At 39.4% G+C, this 18,875-nt stretch overlaps 1 protein-coding gene across 9 annotated transcripts in view; it reads left to right on the forward strand.

Annotated features, from left to right (window-relative positions):
* Positions 1-18,875, forward strand: part of tenm2 (teneurin transmembrane protein 2) — a 311,048-nt gene that overhangs the window by 74,077 nt on the left and 218,096 nt on the right. For all 9 annotated transcript variants that reach the window (XM_036127097.1, XM_036127098.1, XM_036127104.1 and 6 more), the window contains exon 2: positions 3,522-3,875. In XM_036127097.1, the coding sequence (XP_035982990.1) occupies positions 3,650-3,875 (226 nt within the window). In that variant the 5' untranslated portion in view covers positions 3,522-3,649. The remainder of the gene's footprint in view (positions 1-3,521; positions 3,876-18,875) is intronic.

Below are 18,875 nucleotides of genomic sequence, written 5' to 3' on the forward strand. Positions count from 1 at the left end.
GCCACCCCCGTTATCCAAGACATCAGTGGGAGAAACCAGTGGTTTCGTTGTTTCCTGGAGGTCAGCTCTAAAGGGGAACACACATCAGGAGCGTCATGGTGGATCTCAATGACAACCTTTTAAAACACGTTATATACAGTATGTTGTGTAGAAGTTCGCCGAGACAGAAAATAATATTAGTGCATGAATGGTTTCATGAGAAACATCAATGTTTAGCCTTGCTCAGCTGAAGGCTCTGCTGCCTGTAATTCATCTCAAAATACACTGCATGCAATGCATTAAGTTGACTTTACTTAAAAGAATGCAAACTCATTGCCTCTTAAAAACTGTTAGTGTGTGTGTTGTACGTATTAAGCATGCACAACTCTATATACTTAGTATTTTTTATTTTATTTTAAGTAGAGTTAACTTAATAAAAACAGTATGCTCTTTTTGGGGAATCAGTCTTTAGAGCTCATCTGCTTGCAGGAAGCATGCCGTCTGGATTCAATTCAATTCAATTCAATTTCATTTATATAGCGCCAATTCATGAAACATGTCATTTCAAGGCACTTTACAAATCTCAGTAGCTTGGATCCCAAGCTACTTCTCATATGTCCTAATATGTTTCCATATTGTTAATCGTTCAATTCTGCCTTTGCAATTTGACAAGACTTATTACTCAGGACACTGGAACTTTTTTATCTGGGTGAAGCATTTATGTTTGTTTCATCAAACAACCAGCAGATCACAGTGTTCAACTTCTCAGGAAGTCCTGTATTCTATAAAATTAATTACATCCCATTAATCGTAATAGCATCTTTACTCATGGGTTTTGTCGGGCCAGACCCATCGCCATAAAAATCACCCAATGAGGTAAAACTCAGTTAAACTCTCACCCTCCATCAGATATTGTAATTTTATGCATGGACTCAACTTATATGTGTCATCATATATTTAATATCATATATTTAAGTTAGGAAGCATTTTTCATCTAACAGTTTACAGCACTTATTTAAAATTAGTATAAACAACAAGTTGATAAGAATTGAGTTCTGCTCACTTGAAGTCTTTAATTAAACTGAATGTTGCGTTTTACAGTGTTGCCCAGATGGGGCGTCCCTTCAGCAGTCGGCCGTACAGACCTTCCTCCACAACAAGCAACCCACAGTTCTGCACACATCGTTGAAGTCCGTTATTATTTCAAGAGAAAACAACAAGAAAACCTCTACTGGCGTGTAGCCATCCCAGAACTAAGCTTGGTGTTCCTGGAGCAGGAGAGGCTGCTGCAATATCGGTCGCAGCCATTCTCGTCGTCTTGTCTCTAACCCATACCACACTTGTCAGTAAAGAGGCAAAAACGCGCGAATACGGCGATAGATGTGTCCGTGCAGCTCGCTGGCTAGACCCAAGCGTGATAGAGAACTGGCGATGGGTAGGGAGAAGCCTGCAGTTTGATTTAGCAACGACTGAAGCGCCGAGCGCAGAGTCAGGAAGGGGTAATGTTACAAAAGGACCGTAGACACAACCGAGATGGCAGAGAGAACAGAAGAATAGCACTCACTGTACAGGAGGAGATGGCGGGCTTACTCTCTGAAGGTATCAGAGCTTGTGATATGAGAGGCATGAGGCCTGAGCGGAGAACAGGTGGGTGGATCTTCCTTTTAAAGCCAGTCCCTGTGGTCACTTGACTACTACCCGACAACACTCAGGTTGCTACTGTGCCTCTGATATGGATGACTTAGCAAATAATAAATAAAAAAGCTGCCATAAATCAGGTGAGACAAAATTTAGAACAATTGTGACTTTATAGTTGAAGCATCCACTTGCCATCTAACTGCATATGCAATCAATCAAATTCTTGCACGTTTGGGAGACCGGCTTTGCTGCACTCTTATGTTTTTTTTTTTGCATCAAGCATAAGTAACAATCCCTTTCCCTATAGTTGAAGCCAGTGCTTTAAAAACAGCCATAACAAATTATCCTCTTAACATACAACTGACAGGTGCAGCTGCTGTTCAACACACGCTTGCCCATTGTTTGCATATTACCAGTCAAAATGTCTCCGCATTTCCTGCGCCAGTATCCCACTCTATTTCCTCGTCCTCCATTCAAGGTACAAACGCATTAAGGTTGAGCTCCTAATAGCCCGTGTGATGGATGCCCGAGAATAATGAGCTCTTTATGAGACTTAATACCTACTGTTAATCAATGGACATAGCAGGGCACTTTTCAATACTACCTTCCAAGCATTTTAAAATAAGCCCTCATAGAATAGATTGACTCGCATTCTATAACCTCTCCCTTTTTTGTCTCTGCTCTCATTCTTCTCCTATTGGAGTGCGCAATTAGCAACATAACATATTCAAAATCAACTGATGACTGTTCTTCAGAAATGCCCTTTCCTGCTCTGATACTGGTAAGTGCTGTCCAGAGCGAGAGCGTGTGTGATGAAAACACAATGCCGAGCTCTAATGCAGAGGGCGGACCAGACTTTTCTCAGCCTCAAGTAATAGAACCACGAATGACCTATTTATTGCCATGAATATCAAATCCCGGCTGCCGCTGGAAGGGTTGCTGTCAGTTTCGGCTGGTTCTCGTGCTCTTGTTCTTTGAACCTCGGCTCCCGCGTGTATTGCACTGGTCAAGGCTGCTCAGCGCGTAGCATGCTTTATTAGCATCGTGTTCATTTACAGTCTGCGTTCATAAATGTTGTGGGTTTTGGAAATTAAAATGGGGCTGGTGCTGCAAGAGTGAAACGAATCAAACATTAGATGCTGAGGTAATCTCAAAAATAGGCAAGATGTTGCAAGTTATTAAATGGGCTGCAGCAAGTTCAGGCGACACAATTTTCTGTGCAGGTCTTGCGGTGCGCGTCGGTGTGTGTTTGTTGTGCGCTGTTTGTATGATTATATGCATTTGGGTGTGTTTGATTATCCCTTACAGGCTCCAAGGGAGCCAGATCCATTCTCACTCTGATAATGAGGGAGAGACTTTCAATGCCCTTAAGTCATTTCTCCTCCCCTTCCATCCTTCCTGTTGCATCCGGCAGCTTTTTTTTTTCCCGTGTTCGCCCTTTACCTTCTTTTAATCTAGATTATCTTCCTGCTCTGCCATTACATTGTCTTGTCTTTCTCAGCTTTTTTTTGTCCGCCTTTGTCAAATCAGGGCACGGTCGCCTTCAGTTCTGGCTGACTGGTCCATGTTTGAGTCACTCCCTGTTTTTATGTAATAGATTTGTATGCTGGATGACTATTTTTCATCAGCGCGGTCGATGGCTGAGTATCTCAGTGGACCACAGGGCTGGCAGCTCTGTTTCTCCCCACAATAGCCTTACTTATCCTGCGTCAATACTCCAATGTGTTGTATATTTGCCTGGTTGCTCAAATGTCCGTTCCTAGTGCTCCCTCTTACCTAACTCTCCCTGCAGGACCACCAGGGAGTGGAAGGCAAGACTGAGTCACAGTGGAACCTCTCTTAATTTTATTCTAACTTCTGACTCCTCTGCACTCTCCCTATCCCCTCCTCCTTTGTTTTTCCAGGTGTCTGAAGCAGTAGCAGACATTAAGGGGGCTCTTTAGGAGGCCTCTCCACCCCTCTGCCTTCGTCGTTCTCCTCCTTTTCTGCAACGTTTGCCCCGAAGGAGCGGCCTACTTCACGCGACCTCAGCATGGATATAAAAGACCGTAGGAATCGCTCTCTGACCCGCAGCCGTTGTTCCAAAGATTCCCAGTTCAACACCTCCTCACTCGATGCAGACGAGCGCCGTGTGCCCACCCAGAAGTCCTACAGCTCCAGTGAGACGCTGAAGGCCTTCGATCATGAGCAGAGGCTCCACTATGGCGGCTGCGTGACGGACTTGGTACACCACGAGGCTGACGAGTACTCCAGGCAAGGTGGGTGTGTGGAGCAAATAATCCATCTGAAATATATAATTGCTTAGCCAGATAAGGAGCTTAATCCAAACAGTGCTGGACTGAAAGCATTACATGGACACTGACTTTATTTATTTAATGTTTTGCTATTCAACAGCTGGTTAAATATATTTTGCTGAGAACTGAATTGAGACACTTATGCTACTTGAATGTGTATAAGTGTCATGTCACCTACCAGCAGCAAGTTTTGTCTGAAAAATAATTCCGCTTGTTTAGAATTACCCTGAAACGTAATCAATAAGGCATACAATATGTGTTCTCTGCCTATGCACAATATTTATTTTTTTCACATGGAGAAAAAAATCTGAAAGAAATATATGGTGCTTTTATAGAGCAGCACCAGAGGACTTTTTTTTTTTTAAATATTACCCAGTGTGCTCAGATTTTAAGATGAAGTGCTTCTTATCTTGCAAAGTATGTTGGTATGAATAAAATTACATTTTACCATAAACACAAAACACATTTTGTGAAACACAAGGTTGTGTTAAGTACAGCATGTGTATAGTCATCACACACTCCCAATCACTTTAACGGTGTGTGTACTGGGATTAAGGGCTCACATTTCTTTAAAATGTTACTGGAAGGGCTGAATGTTACTTATTCCAAACTTTGTGATTGCTGGAGACACGAGTAGGAAAGTTTAATGCTTTCTGAGTATCATGAAGTGGTCAAATAATTATTAGGTGACTTAATCTGAAAACTTGGCACCAAGGTAGCCACGTCAAGCCACGGTGACATGCCAAGTAGACAGAGTGCATGCTTAAGTGGAGATAATCAACACTATTGTTGGCTCATAGCTGCCACATTTGTGTAGCATTTACTCCAATTTTGTACCAGTGAAAACAATGGGCATGTGGTTATGTACGGTACATATGGCATCCCTGAGTTGCAGCGTTTATGCCAAATATTCTTTCAACGTCTTCTAAAGACTATGGTGGTGGAGCTAAGCTGGAAATGAGTTTACCTAAACCCCATTACCAGATGGGTTTAAATGCAGTGCGGCAGAAACATTTACTTAAATCTATGTAGTTGCTATGGAAGCGCAGTACATATGCAATACCATGACAGGAGTATAAATTATGCAAAATTCATGCTAAACTAGCCAAGCAATTCTCTGGTTGGAGATTCATTGCAACAAGAAAAAAATCCTGTAACGGCAATTTATTTTATGAACTCATACAGCACTCGGTCTTTATGGAATAAATGTGCTAAAAGTACTGAGCAGAAGAGACGTTTTGAATCAAAATAAACTAGCTAAAGCGCATAAAGGAATCTGCTAAATTGAAATAAAAAAAAACAAACTAAACTAAATGTTTACTGCTGTTCCCAAAAAAAAAAAAATAACAAACCTTCATACATTCAGTACTCCAAGACACAATAACTTTCTAGCACATTTAAATAAACAAGCTATAGTGATTTTGTTTTATCCAGTATTAATTATACATCTTGACTCACATGCTGAAGTTTCTAACTCTATTTTCTTTTCTGTCTTTTGTGATTAAAAAAAAAAAGCTTTTTAGTGAGTTTCAAATATAATCAGATGCTGTGCTGCCTTTTAGTAAGTGGCCCAAAGCAGATATTTAGCACTAGCAAAGCTGTCATAATGAACTTTTGTATCCCCCGGTGAGCAAGTTAGCCGATAGGTTATTTCTGAAGGGTTGGGTCAGCTCCCTTAGCCATGTCTTTAGACTGTGCCTGTGTGTGTCTGCGTTCTTGTGTGTACTTTGCAGAGGGGGGACATGAAACAAAAAGTATTGATCCTTGGCTGGTGAAAAGAGTCAGACTCAATGGGATTGATCTCTGCTAAGCTCTGTTTTCTCTGCATGGACACAGACAGAGAGTAAGCCAGCTCACAGCAACAAAACAATGTGAAGCATATTAAGAAAAATGCTGAAACCCAGCTCAAAAAAAGAAAAAAGAAAATAAAAAAAAACAACATGTCCATTTTCTGAATGGAATATTGTTATTGCAGCCTGAGAGGCCGAACCCCACCACTGATGTCACACTGTGTGTTGCTTCGAGAAATTAGGAGGAATGGATCAATCCGATGGTAGTTCAAAGAAGAAAATGCTCGACGGCGTTCTGAAAAGGGACAAAATGTGTTGCAGAGAAAGGAATCCGACGCGAGAACATACTTCTATAGAGGCAAAGGTAAGAGCAGAAAATTGAGGATTGATTGGCGGAGTCCATGATAGACTGAAAGTCAGTGGTGTGTGCTGCTCGGACACACTCCAGTGCTGCACTGAGCTGACCTCACACCGGGCGATAGCTGGTCGATACCACAGTACTCTCAGCCTATCGGCTCCATCGAAAGCCCAGAGCCACAGATGCATCGTGGGAAGTGTGGCCACAGGAGACCAACAGTGTTGCAGCACCATATGGACTGTGACACTATGGGAGGAGGAGTAGTGCTGGAAGGACAGGGAAAGAGAATGAGTTAGAGTGTGAAAGAATGATAGGAGAGAAGCAGCAGACAAGAGTTTTCTTGTTATTTCAAGATATTTTTGTAACCAGAACAGGATGACAGAGTGGGGGAGTTAAGTAGACAGCGTCTTCTTCTTCTTCTTTCGACTACTACGACTCGAATCTTCTGGCTACAATGGTAAAAAGGAAAATGAAATTCATAATTCTTGGTAGAAACCTCCACAACTGGACATATCAGGGATAATTTTTCTTTTTCTTAATTTAAGATCTAACAGATAGCTAACAGGAGAGTTTTACTGACTACACTGGCCTGCAATATTGGTTTTTATGGCTGATGGGACTAAACCAGGAAATGAAATTAAACCTAATTTAGTTATAATTGCGTTTTTCTTGTAGTTGGGTGTTTCTGATTATTTTTGGGAGGTTTCAGTGTTAAGCCAAAGCTTTTCTCAGCTCAAGATTGCACGATTTGCAGTGCGTTGCAGCGTTAATGCCTTCTTTGACCTTCTCGTACAGCAGCTGTGTGCAAATACAATAACACAAATCGTTTTAAGAGCCATACTACCTAAAATAGAAAACACCTTCATTTTACTGAAGTTATCCTTGCCAATAGCAAATGTTTGTCATTGCAAAGTGCTGTGTCTTTTTGGAGCAATGCTTATGCTTATTTTCAGATGCAATCTTTCTTACTTTTTTTTGTGTGTGCTATAATCTTTAAACCTAGTGTAACATAAGAGGTTGCCACCTTAAATGAGAAAAACAAACATGACACCTTGTCTTTTTCATCTCTCTTTTAAGAGTAGCAGTAAATAGTTAGTCTACTGCAACCCCCTCAACTCGTCTTCTGAATGTGATTGACAGATTGAAAATAAGTCGCTTAACAGCTGTATTCAGCCCTGGAGATTGAGCTCATCGATTTAAAAAAAAAAAGAAAAACACCCAATAAAAAAGATATACTTTGTCCTCTTGAAAGCATCATTATGATGTGTTTTTACATTTATGGTGTACATTTAAGCTTACGTTTAAGTTTTTTTTTTTTTTTTAGCTCAGCAACCACCAAAAACAGATTCCATGAAGTACCTTTAGAGCATTGACAATTTTATTCTCCTTGTAAATACAAAATAAAATAGCTTTTAAAAGACTCGTTATCTTGTAAAATACACAAAGTTTAGTGTTTAGGGCAGAGTACAGCTAATATTCCAAATGAACCAGGGCAAAGAAAAGACGAGAGAGGAAAAACAATGATCCATCCCCTCATTTATTATCTATACCCACTTAGTCCTGTTGGGTTGAGAACCTGGATAGGTCAGCAGTCCATCACAGTCAAACGAACACAAAGCAGGTGTTCCAACCGTTTACACCCACCCCCATCCTTTCAAGCACTATTTGATTGAAAATAAATAGGATAGACGACATTGGCTCCCGTCTAAGCTGTCCAACAGGAAAATATGGTTGAACGGTAAGTGAGATGTCAACATAAGGACATTTGTGTCTGAGTGAGGGTGATCAAATTGGTTAATTAAGCATGACTTAGAATTTTTTTTTTTACAAGCCTAACTTGTACAGGAAGTGAGAGCCAAAAACAAATCTAAGTTTTAAAGTATTTCTGAAAGCTAAATATAGAGGACTGGCTAACCTGAGATAAAGCCATGAAACTGATGTCTATGGTTGTCCAGTGTTTTTAGGGTAAAGCTAAGTTTTTATTATTGTTATTATTGTTGCCTTTTAGGATAACAGTTTTGATTAACCAACATGTTCCTCTCTGTTCTCCCAATTTTATAATGTTCACTCTACTCTTTGTAAGCTTAGACAGATGTGCACATAAAGATCAGTTAAAATGCACGTCACTTGTCGTATAAATTATGGACACGCAGAGGAGAATGTGGGGGAAGATCAAATGTAATACCAAGTATCATCCTAGCACATACTGCATACTAGCTTTCATTTACAACTCCACTGTTACCCAAACTGATTTTGTAATGATATTGCACTTTATATTGTGCAGCTCGAGATCCAACCAACACAAAAATCCACACATCATACATTGATATTCATTAAAAAATATATTAAAACCGCACTGAACTCCAACTTAAGTTTCCCCAAGCAACGCCGATTTTATGCATTTCAAATCTTTCACGTACACTGCGACAGAAATCCGCCTAAGTTGTATTAAGTAGAAGAGATTTATATCGTTGAGCTGGGCGGTGTTGTTGAAAACCTAATGTAGCAATATTGGAAGACTGTTACTCTTTATGCCTCTGCTGCGGCGAGAGATGTAGAGCAACACCACTGTACAAGCTTTAACTGCTGAAAAAGACATATTTCATGAATTTCTGAATTACTGCAGCAGCTGTGTCAAGGTGAAAACCGGTTTTAATATTTATCACAGTCCTCACTGTTCCTGCCTGCTAGAGTGTACACCTATTGTATGACATTATCGTGTGCGCCGTAGTTAAAAAGCCTGATCCGATATAGGCTGCTACATTAGGTTTCGCATCTGAACGTGTATATACGTTTTAGATAAGTCCTTTTTCATTGCTGTTTATGTGTTTAACAATTAAATGGCGTCTCGGAGATCCCAGTAAAACAAGTTCAGTAGTGTATCCCAACAGAGCAGCCGCCCTCCTCCTCTTTTATTGTATCTCAACTCCAGCGTTTCCCCATTACACTCTTATTACCTACTCTGCTTGGATAAGCACAGCCAAATAACACATTCTTCCCTCAACATAACACGCAGCCGCCTGGAAAGCTCATTAGAAGCACTCACAATTTAACACCACAAAACAAAATATTTGAACCATCAGTGATGCCAATAAGGCATGAGGCTCGTTCTAAGAATGCCAAAAAAAAACAAAAAAAAAAACAACATTTCTCCTTTGCGGGAAGATGGAGACAAATCCCGTGTTCTTGTCATTCTTTCTGTCAGCGTTATCAGTTATTTCTAAACCAATCTGAAGACATGCATAAAAAGATTGCTACAATTTCAAAAGCACACACACACACACACACACACACACACTACCATGTATTCTCCCTCTTCATTTGTTCTCTTTCACCTTTTTGTACATCTGGTGCTTCACCCTCAGCCACATATTTTTTTGTCTCCAGTCCACTGTGTGATTCCCATTTAGCTCATTTCTGGGGTGTGTCATGCTTCTGAGTCCATCCCTGCGCAGCGGGCTTTATGACAGCCTCTGCAGTCTCTAGAAGCTTTGGCCTTTCCTTTCCGAAGGAACCAAATGAGCCCCTCTACATTCTCCTCTGCTGTTCCTTCCCCCCCCCCCCCCCCCCCAGGGGTGGAAACCACACAGAGAACCCACCAGCAAGTTGCCTATCTCCCTGCCTCGACACCTCTCAGCATCATCTACCGCCCTTCACTCCCTTTTGCTCGCTCATTTTTCTCACTTTCTTTCATGCCCTTTTTTTCTTTTTTCTTTTTTTTTTTTTTTGCTCATCTGTCTAGCCTTTCATGTCTGCTTTCTTGATTGCACAAAGCTTTGCTACAAATATGAACTCTAATCTCTGAAGAGATTTAATGCCTGGGCAAGTGTTTATACTCCATCAACCTTTTCTTGTCACAACAAAGTTTAGTGTATTTATTTGCATTTAATGCGATAGAAAAACACAAGGTAGTGCACAATTGCAAGGGGCTATTTTTTACAAATAGAAATCTGTGATGTGCATTTGTATTAAGCTCATTTATGTTGGATTCACCTATATAAAAAGCATGCATGTCCACGTTGTGCAAGATCGTACAAACCAAGACAGTCGCAATTTATTCATTTAGCACTTTTTCAAACGACTTCAATTCAAGTAATAACTATGGCAGTAATGCTGCAATTGGTTAAAAAAAAACCTCATAAGTCTGCCCATTTTCTACCGTTGGACTCCTCCGTCTGAACTGATAGAAGGGAAAGAAACTGTTAAAAGTTCTGAGGAAGCTAAATGCTAACAAAGAGTTGTTAGCATTTCTTGGATCTTTACATCTACTCATAAGGAGGACATGCAAAATACATGAAATGTAATTAAGAGTCGATTCTTCCCCCAAACGTGTGCCCTTAAATAAGAGTTAACTCCATGAAACTAACATTGCAGTAAAAACAATAAAACCTACTAGCCAAATACCACTAAAATGAACAGTTGTACAATTTTGTAATGAAGTCTTGTTAAAATGGTATATGGAGTTATTCTCTTTCTCACAGTGGGTAACTGCTAGTTAAAACTAGTTAAAGGTGCATAAGATTGCGTTCACATAAAATGTTACAACATTTTGTTGCTTTAGTTATTTTAAGAAAGAAGAAGTTCCTCTCTCACATTAGATGATTTGGAAAACTGATCTGCATTCATGCGAAAGGAACACACCAAGGTTTATCTACTGCCAATCACATACTAATGTCTCATCAGCTTTCATGCTCATCATTAATCTAATACTTTGCTGATGCACCTTTTGATTCAAGAACAGCACTTAGACTTGTATCAGCATCCCAGATCTTGACTCTGCAAAAGTTTTCCAAATCTGCAGACGTGTGAAGACTGGTCCGCAGACCTCCCCAGGTGACTCCACAGATTTTCGGCCACACTGATTTTGCACATCTTTGATTTTGTTGCGGTGAAGCAGTTTTTTTGTTTATTTGGGGGTGTACTTGGACTCAGTGCGATGCTAAAAATAAAATCCACTTGATCTTCAGTTTATTGGTAGTTTTTGGGTCAGAGATGTCAGGCCTGTTTTTAATGGCTTATAATTTTACTAACCATGACAACAACAAAAAAATAACAAAGAAAAAAAACGTCCTGTTATGTCAGAAGAAAGGCAGCCCCCTGAGTATGACGCGACCGCCGCCACTATGGTGTTTTTCATGGATGCACAGTGTAGTTTTTAATAATTTTTTTATTGTTTTGTTTTTTGGTTATTTGGTGGGTAATATATTAAATTCAATTTATGATTTAATTTTATTTATATGGCGGCAGTTCTTGATACGCGTCATCTCAAGGCGCTTTACAAAGTCAAATTCAATCAAATCATACAGACTGGTCAAAACGTTCCTATCCAAGGAAATCCAGCAGATTGCATCAAGTCTTGACATGCAGCATTCACTCCTCCTGAAAAAGCGTAGCGCCACAGTGGACAGTCTTCTGCATTGTTGATGGCTTTGCAGTTATCCCTCATACTGAGCATGCATGAAGAGACAGTGGAGAGGAAAACTCCCCTTTAACAAGGAGAAAAACCTCCAGCAGAACCAGGCTCAGTGTGAATGATAATCTGCCTCCACCCACTGGGGTTTAGAGAAGACAGAGCAGAGACACAAAAAGCACAGAAGCACACACTGATCCAGGAATCCTTTCTATGTTATTAGGTTATAGCAGATGATCTGCCTCCCCTGGATGGTGTCACAGCAAACAGAACGCAAGACCAGGTGTACCCACTATGAAGTTGAAATAACAACAAATAATGCAATCTGAATATTTTTTATCCTTTGTAAGCTCTCTGACAACTCTGCTTTAGATGAACGATGCAAATGAGACATGCGTGACTAGGATAGCTTAGTTTTATTTTAGGTTAATTATGTGTTCATTGTGCAACAAAGAAGAATACCTGTTAAAATTAGATCAACAATTACATAAAACAAAGATTTGCCCAAGGACCTGCTTAGGTTGTTGTTTTTCCAAATGTTGGAATATCAGTTTAGTGGTATAGAATATATATCGCATTCGAAGTGGAAAGCTTTTATTTGTTTATTTAATTTATCACGATTTAACATCACCAAACCCTGACATTTTGATTGGGTGTGTCCAGCACTGAGATCCTTTGTATCATTCATGTCCAGCTAAGAATTGGTTGCTATATATGCCTGTAGATGTCATCTTTATGTGATCATTATTATGCACACATTTTTATAAACATTTGTATATTAAAATTGATATCTTTAAACTATTTTGGACCAGCTGAAAACCCGACTTCTAATTTCATGGACATTGTTTGCAACAGCGAGGTTCAGCAGAAAGTAGGAAAATCCAAATCCTCCTAAAGTAGTTAAAATGAATGAGAGTCAGTTTGATCAATGTTGGTTGCTTTTTCCATAATCACGAAACCAAGACATATTGAAATACCTTTGAAAAATCCCAGCGGTTCCTACAAATACTTTGAATTCACCTGTTAATTAAGATCAGTCTTTTTGTTTCAGACCTGCAATAGGTCCAATAAAAGATAGCAGAGTCAGCCTTACTTTTCTTTAATGTTGCCATTTTTTTTCTTTACACTTTCTGGCATTAGGGAGTGCAGGCAGACAACTGTTTCAGGTGTTATTTCTTTCTTTTCTTCCTTCCTTCGAACACATCCTAAGGTGTGCAATTTTACAGAGTCGTTATTGTACTTTTTGTTTCAAGACACCTTAATCATTTTTCCATTTGCCATGTGTTCTGTCTGCCTTTCCTTTCAGCTCGGTTCTTTGTACAGTCGCTCAAATGTCACCAACATAATTTATGTTTGCTGTTTCAAGCTATCAGCGTTTGTGAACGCATCCTCCTGGAGAGTATTTTTAAGCAGTATCGCAGCCTGGAATAACGCACACTGTTTACAGTAAGATTTGTCCACACCACCAAGTAATATTAAAGGAAGCCGAGAATAGGGATCGTCGGTGCAGGTCTTAATTATTCACAACCAGATGAGTGATATTAAAATCAATACCAGGAAACAAAGACCAATGATATTTTTTTCATGTGCTTTTCTAAATTTGTATTATTATTGAAGGCTTGTGTTTGTTGTCTTTTTCCTAGGCAAATCAAAATGAACTGTAGTGTCAAATATGGTGCTTCATTTATATATATATATATATATATATATATATATATATATATATATATATATATATATATATATATATATATTTATTTATTTATTTATATATATATATATATATATATATATATATATATATATTTTTTTTTTTTTTAATTTTTTTTTTTTTTACATATATAACAGAACTGTTGCTAAGCAAGCTCAAGCGAATCCCGTACGACTGTGCAGGTAAACTAGTGAATAAACCAAACAATCATGAAAAGTACAATGTGTTATTGTAAAACCTATTCATTTTCTTACATTATTATATTGGGAATCTCCACTCTGCTAGTACTTTCTTATTTTGCACTGTCTCCTGACTGATTTGGGCTCACATTCCTGTTGAACGCTGAAGCCATGTGCTTAGGGCAAACTTGTTCTGAACAGTTTGCAGACTTAAAGATGGCAAAACGAAGAGAGGTTGAGCAGTGAAACGTTCCCTGCTGTATGAAGTGACAGATGGTCGGTACAAAAGATCCTGCGGTAGTCAGCAAGACTTTCTATCAGCCACAGCAGCATTTAACAAACGAAAGTACGTTTATTTGAGTGGGAACCCGTTGACCCACCCGTGGATCAAAAACACTTGCCCCGATTGCTAGTCGGTGGTGTCAGAACTAGTCAGCATCACAGCAAATTCTGCGCAAACACCTGAAATTATAACTTGATCAGGATATTTCTTTGATGTAAAATGTTTTTCTGACATTGTCGGCATGCATGATATTGCAAATTATATTTCTTCATATAATATCTTTGTTTGAAAAGTGATTCATTTTAAGGGAAGTTTACCAACAAGATGGCAGAGAACAACTTAAGTTCAGTGCAATTATGAAATAAGTAAAACAGTTATTTATGTTTTTACTTATTTCTAAACTATAAGTAATTGTTTTAAATAATGATAATTTCTGTGATTACCAAAAAACAAATCCTGATTGTATTTCTTTCCATAATCAAAGCACCTGGAATTTTATGTTCAAGGCAAGGCAAATGTATTTGTATAGCATATTTCAGTACAGGGATAACACAAAGTGCTTCACATGATTAAAACATAGGAAAATAAAACAGAATAAAAGCAAGTTGGAATAAAATGTAGAAACAAAATAAAACATGGGAAAATAGAAACTAAAAGCAAATATTAAAAACAGTTGGACTACAAAGTTGAACTAATGAGGTTTCAGTTATGTTTTGCTTTTAGGCCCATACTTTTCATCATGAAATCAATCTTTCCACCCTGGGGAAAAGATGTTCTGTTGGTCAGTAAGAAGCAGACACAAGGCAGGCGGGGTTATTTCAAAGTGGATCTTTAACGATTAAAAAAGGTTGACAAAATGAACAGAAAACTGAAGGAACCCAGGATGCATAGACACACTGAGAGAGAATGATTACTTGTCAAGGAACAAGTGAACCTGATGAACTGAAGTTGGAGCAGCTGAGGGAATAAGGAAGAAAGACCGGAGATACACTGGGTTAACAACAGCAGAAGACTAAAGTGTTCAGAAGATGAAAACACAACACTTTGAAATATGCACAAAAAAGGACTAGCAAGCTCAAAGTATAAAATATCCTGACATTGCACTGGTTTAGAACAGGATCCAGCTTGAAAAAAAAAAAAAAAAAAAAAAAGCTCTCCCAGTACTGAGATGAATTATCGACTTGGTTTGAACCTGCCACTTGTGCCACACGACTAGATGATGTGTTTGAAGGAGCATATGTTCATTTGAAGCACCAGGGGGAAAAAAGCAGCATAACAGCAGACTGTGATAAAAAGGGACAGTGACACAGTGATTTGGTGAAAGACAAAGCCAGAAATGATTGGAAGTACAGATCATGTGATTAGTGTCCTCCTTCGCCGGCATTCATGCGCACATGCTCCTTTGTGTCCGTGCATTCCACCGGGTTACTGTCAACCTGGTCTTCTGATGATCAAAGAAAGAACAAAGCAGCTGCCTGCTATTAAATATAAATGGCGTTGAGATTAAATACAATCCCTCCCAACCGATCCCTCTTTATCTTTGTCCTCTCCCTGGCATTCTGTGCTTCTGCCAGCTGCTGACACTCAAAAGCATCCTGTTGCTACTGAAGTAGCGGAGCTGAGTTGCAGGAGAATATCCTGGGGCCGAAAGCTATTCCATTCTGCCGCCTTTCAGCACGCCCCGAAACAGCCTAACATCCCCTTTTTATACTGAAATCTGCTTCTGTAGGTTTATATACCCGCAAAAAAAAAAAGATTCTAGAAAGCATAATCTGCCCAAGCAGTCCGTACACCTTTTTTGGCGACCAATCAAGTGGAATTTCTCTTAATAAGTAGTGCTTGTAAAAAGAGCGGAAGAGAATTATTAGTTGTTTTAGCTTTGTAATATCCTAATTTTCTTCTGATTCAGCACTACATCATTATACTGTATCATTGCATCTCTACATACGCCCGCAACGAGAGAGGGAAACGCTGGTTAAAAAATGACACATATAAAACGAACTGACAGAAGAGATGCATGCTGAAGGTGGCACCTATTTAACACTGAGATCGGCTTCTGCTCACTGCTCTGCACGCTAATATAAGTTAAAAAAAAAAAGAAGTAAATGACAGAACCCTCGGAGATACATGCTGACATCTGCATTTTTTTTTTCAGAATAAGAAAACATTTTCAGACCACTTTCTGTGGGTTTTGTGAGTTGAGTTAATCTATGTTTACTATGTAATGACCCTTTTTGACTCTGCCTTGGCAGCTTTTGATAAATGAGGCAGATTTTAAATGTCACAGTTATCAAGTGTTTTTCTCTCTCTCTCTCTCCCTCTCCTTCTCTCAGTGGAGTCGCTCGCATTCTAGGCTGTAATTAAACAGGTTCCCAAGCTGCAGCCTTTCAATGCGTCTGTGTCCGTGCAAATAGCAGCGATCACAGATGTCTGTCATATTACCTGTGTAACTCTGAGTGTGATCATTCATTCATTCATTCATTCATTCATTCATTCGTTCATTCGTTCATTCATTCATCTATTATTTTTCGACCATGTTCGTAAGCTGTTATTTCTGTTTTACGATTAAAATCCTGCCACCAGAACTGAGGTTGAAGACTTTGTGCTTTGATTTGATATTAGTTGACCACGGCCCTAAACAGCCGTTATAAGTGTATGCTAGGGTTCTGGAGAGCAGCAGCAGCCATCTGATAATCCAGGCTCAGATCCAGGAAGGACACTGCACTTTTCGTCCTGTCTGTGCAACACTTGATGATGTCTTTATCCATTCAGATTCACAAGGGTGCATGCGCTTTTCTCGAAACAGTCTTAATGTTTGTTTGTTTTTTCCACTTGGAAAAGGCAGATATATTTGTGTTCTATATGGTGTCCTTGGGCATCCTGCTTAGAGCCATTTGTCTCTGTACAACCAGAGCATTTGTACGGTATCTGTTGCCAGTAATAGGCCAGTGGCTGTTCGATTCCACTGAAAATGTCAAGGTCCAGGTATTATAACCCCCCCTGGACTTTTGATTTCATCCTCCTAGCCTCAAGTGGGGACTTCCAGTAGGTACTTGAATAGTTCAGTCATGAAGAGGTTGTGATGAAGTTTAGCAGCTGCTAGGTCTCCTGAGCTAAAAAAAAGGCTGAATTACAACCTCTGTGTAAGACATGAGTAACATTGCTCCTACTGGATGAGGTTAAGCATGTCTAAGCCATGAGAGTGAAGAAGAGCAGAGAGCAGGAGTTTGGTAGGTGGATAGAGGTAGTATCTGTAGTCACTGGGATGACATACCTGACGCTTTCCTTTTACTAGTTCTTCTGTGTTCATCCATCTGTGCTTGTTTGTCTGTCTTGTTGTGTCTCTGTTCTGTCTTCTGTAAACCCCAGTCGGTCGAGGCAGATGACCGTTCATACTGAGCCTGGTTCTGCTGGAGGTTTTTCCTTCCCGTTGAAGGGGAGTTTTTCTTTCCACTGTCGCTTCATGCTTGCTCAGTATGAGGGATTGCTGCAAAGCCATGGACAATGCAGACGACTCTCCCTGTGGCTCTACGCTTCTCCGGGAGGAGTGAATGCTGCTTGTCAAGACTTTGCTGCAATCAACTGGCTTTTCCTGGATAGGAATTTTTTTTTGACCAATCTGTATAATCTGACCCAATCTGTATAATCTGACCCAATCTGTATATTCTGATTGAATTTGACTTTGGTAAGTGCCTTGAGATGACATGTTTCATGAATTAGCGCTATATAGATAAAATTGAATTGAACTGAATTGAAGCCTTCACCAATAATAATGACCTGTGGGCAACAGCCAAAAGAATAAATTTTCAAATACAAGCGACTCAAGATGAACTTCCTCCAATGGACGGCTGGACCTACTTAGTTCAGAGTTTGCTCTTGAAGAGGACTTCTAGTGTCGCTGCTCATCCTCATAGAAATGTGCAAGTGTAGGTGGTTTGGACTTCAAATACTGTCAGTCTTTCACACACCTTCTAATAGGAAGAGAAAGGAGACCTGGAGGGGCTCGGTGGACAGATTAACTCTCACAGCTAACGTTTGAGTCACGCCCCCCACCCGACCCCCCACTGATAAACTGAGGGAGGTTGCAAGTGAGAGGGAGGTATGGGATATTTGCGTGCTTAAACATTTTTATATTCACAACCCAGCCTCAGATAAGCTGTAAAACATGTATGCCTGGATATGTGGCTCCACATTTATATTAACTCGACTATTTTCACCAGAACTCCTTAAAGTTGAGTATATCAAAGACAAATACCATCTAAAGGCTGATGAATTGGGTATAGTATTTTTTTTTTATTTTACTTATTTATTTTGGTTTGAGGATTACAACATCAAATATACAAAATTGCAAGGAGATGTCCTAGAAGGAGTAATTACCTGTTAATAACCAAAAGTGTGGTACGTTGCCCAGCCTGTGGTGTACTGTTCATGAATAAAAAGGGCCTTAACTGCCTGAAGCTACACTTCTTCAGTGACAGCTCCTCTTCCAGAGTGCATGGTGTTATGTCATGTCCTGTCATGTCCTGTCTTGTCCAAGCCAGGCCAATGGCCTCTGGGCAGGAGTGGAACTTCTCCAGGATTGCAAGACATTTGTCACACCTATTTTAGCATCCTCAGTAGGAGGTGCAAGGGCCCCTGTGGCTCCGCCAGGAACCAAAAGTACGAATGTCATACGGGAGGTGTAGGAAGTGTTTGACCATAGCGCTCCTATTTCGACATATTTGTTAAGTCGTTACTGGGCTGTTAATGACAGTGTTAATATCATGCCACATGTGATGGCACATGTACTGTGTGTCTGTGAATACTACAGGGCTTACAAAGTTGACTTTATCATGTTACAAAGCAGAATACTATGGTTGCAGTAACATAGATATTCCCTTTAGATACTTTGGAGACAAATAGGAAAGGAAGAATTTTTGAAACTGCTCTTAAACATTTAATGAAATATACATTTAAATTGAATATCAGTTTTTCATATCTTGTTAGTTTTTTTAAGTAATGTTTAATAAACAAAGCTTCTTTTCTTATTGCAATACACTGAGAAATTCACAGTGCCTTACTAAAGTATTCATCCACCTTCTACACATTGAAGCTACAAAACTCAATTAACTTTGATATATTATGTGATAGCCCCAAACAGGGTAGCGCAAAAATGTAAATTGGGAGGGAATTGTTATATCATTAAAAAAAAAAAAACAGATCATTTGAAAATTTGCTTTACAAATATAATCTG

The sequence above is a fragment of the Fundulus heteroclitus genome, chromosome 23, assembly GCF_011125445.2.
Source record: "Fundulus heteroclitus isolate FHET01 chromosome 23, MU-UCD_Fhet_4.1, whole genome shotgun sequence".
Classification (NCBI taxonomy): Eukaryota; Metazoa; Chordata; class Actinopteri; order Cyprinodontiformes; family Fundulidae; genus Fundulus; species Fundulus heteroclitus.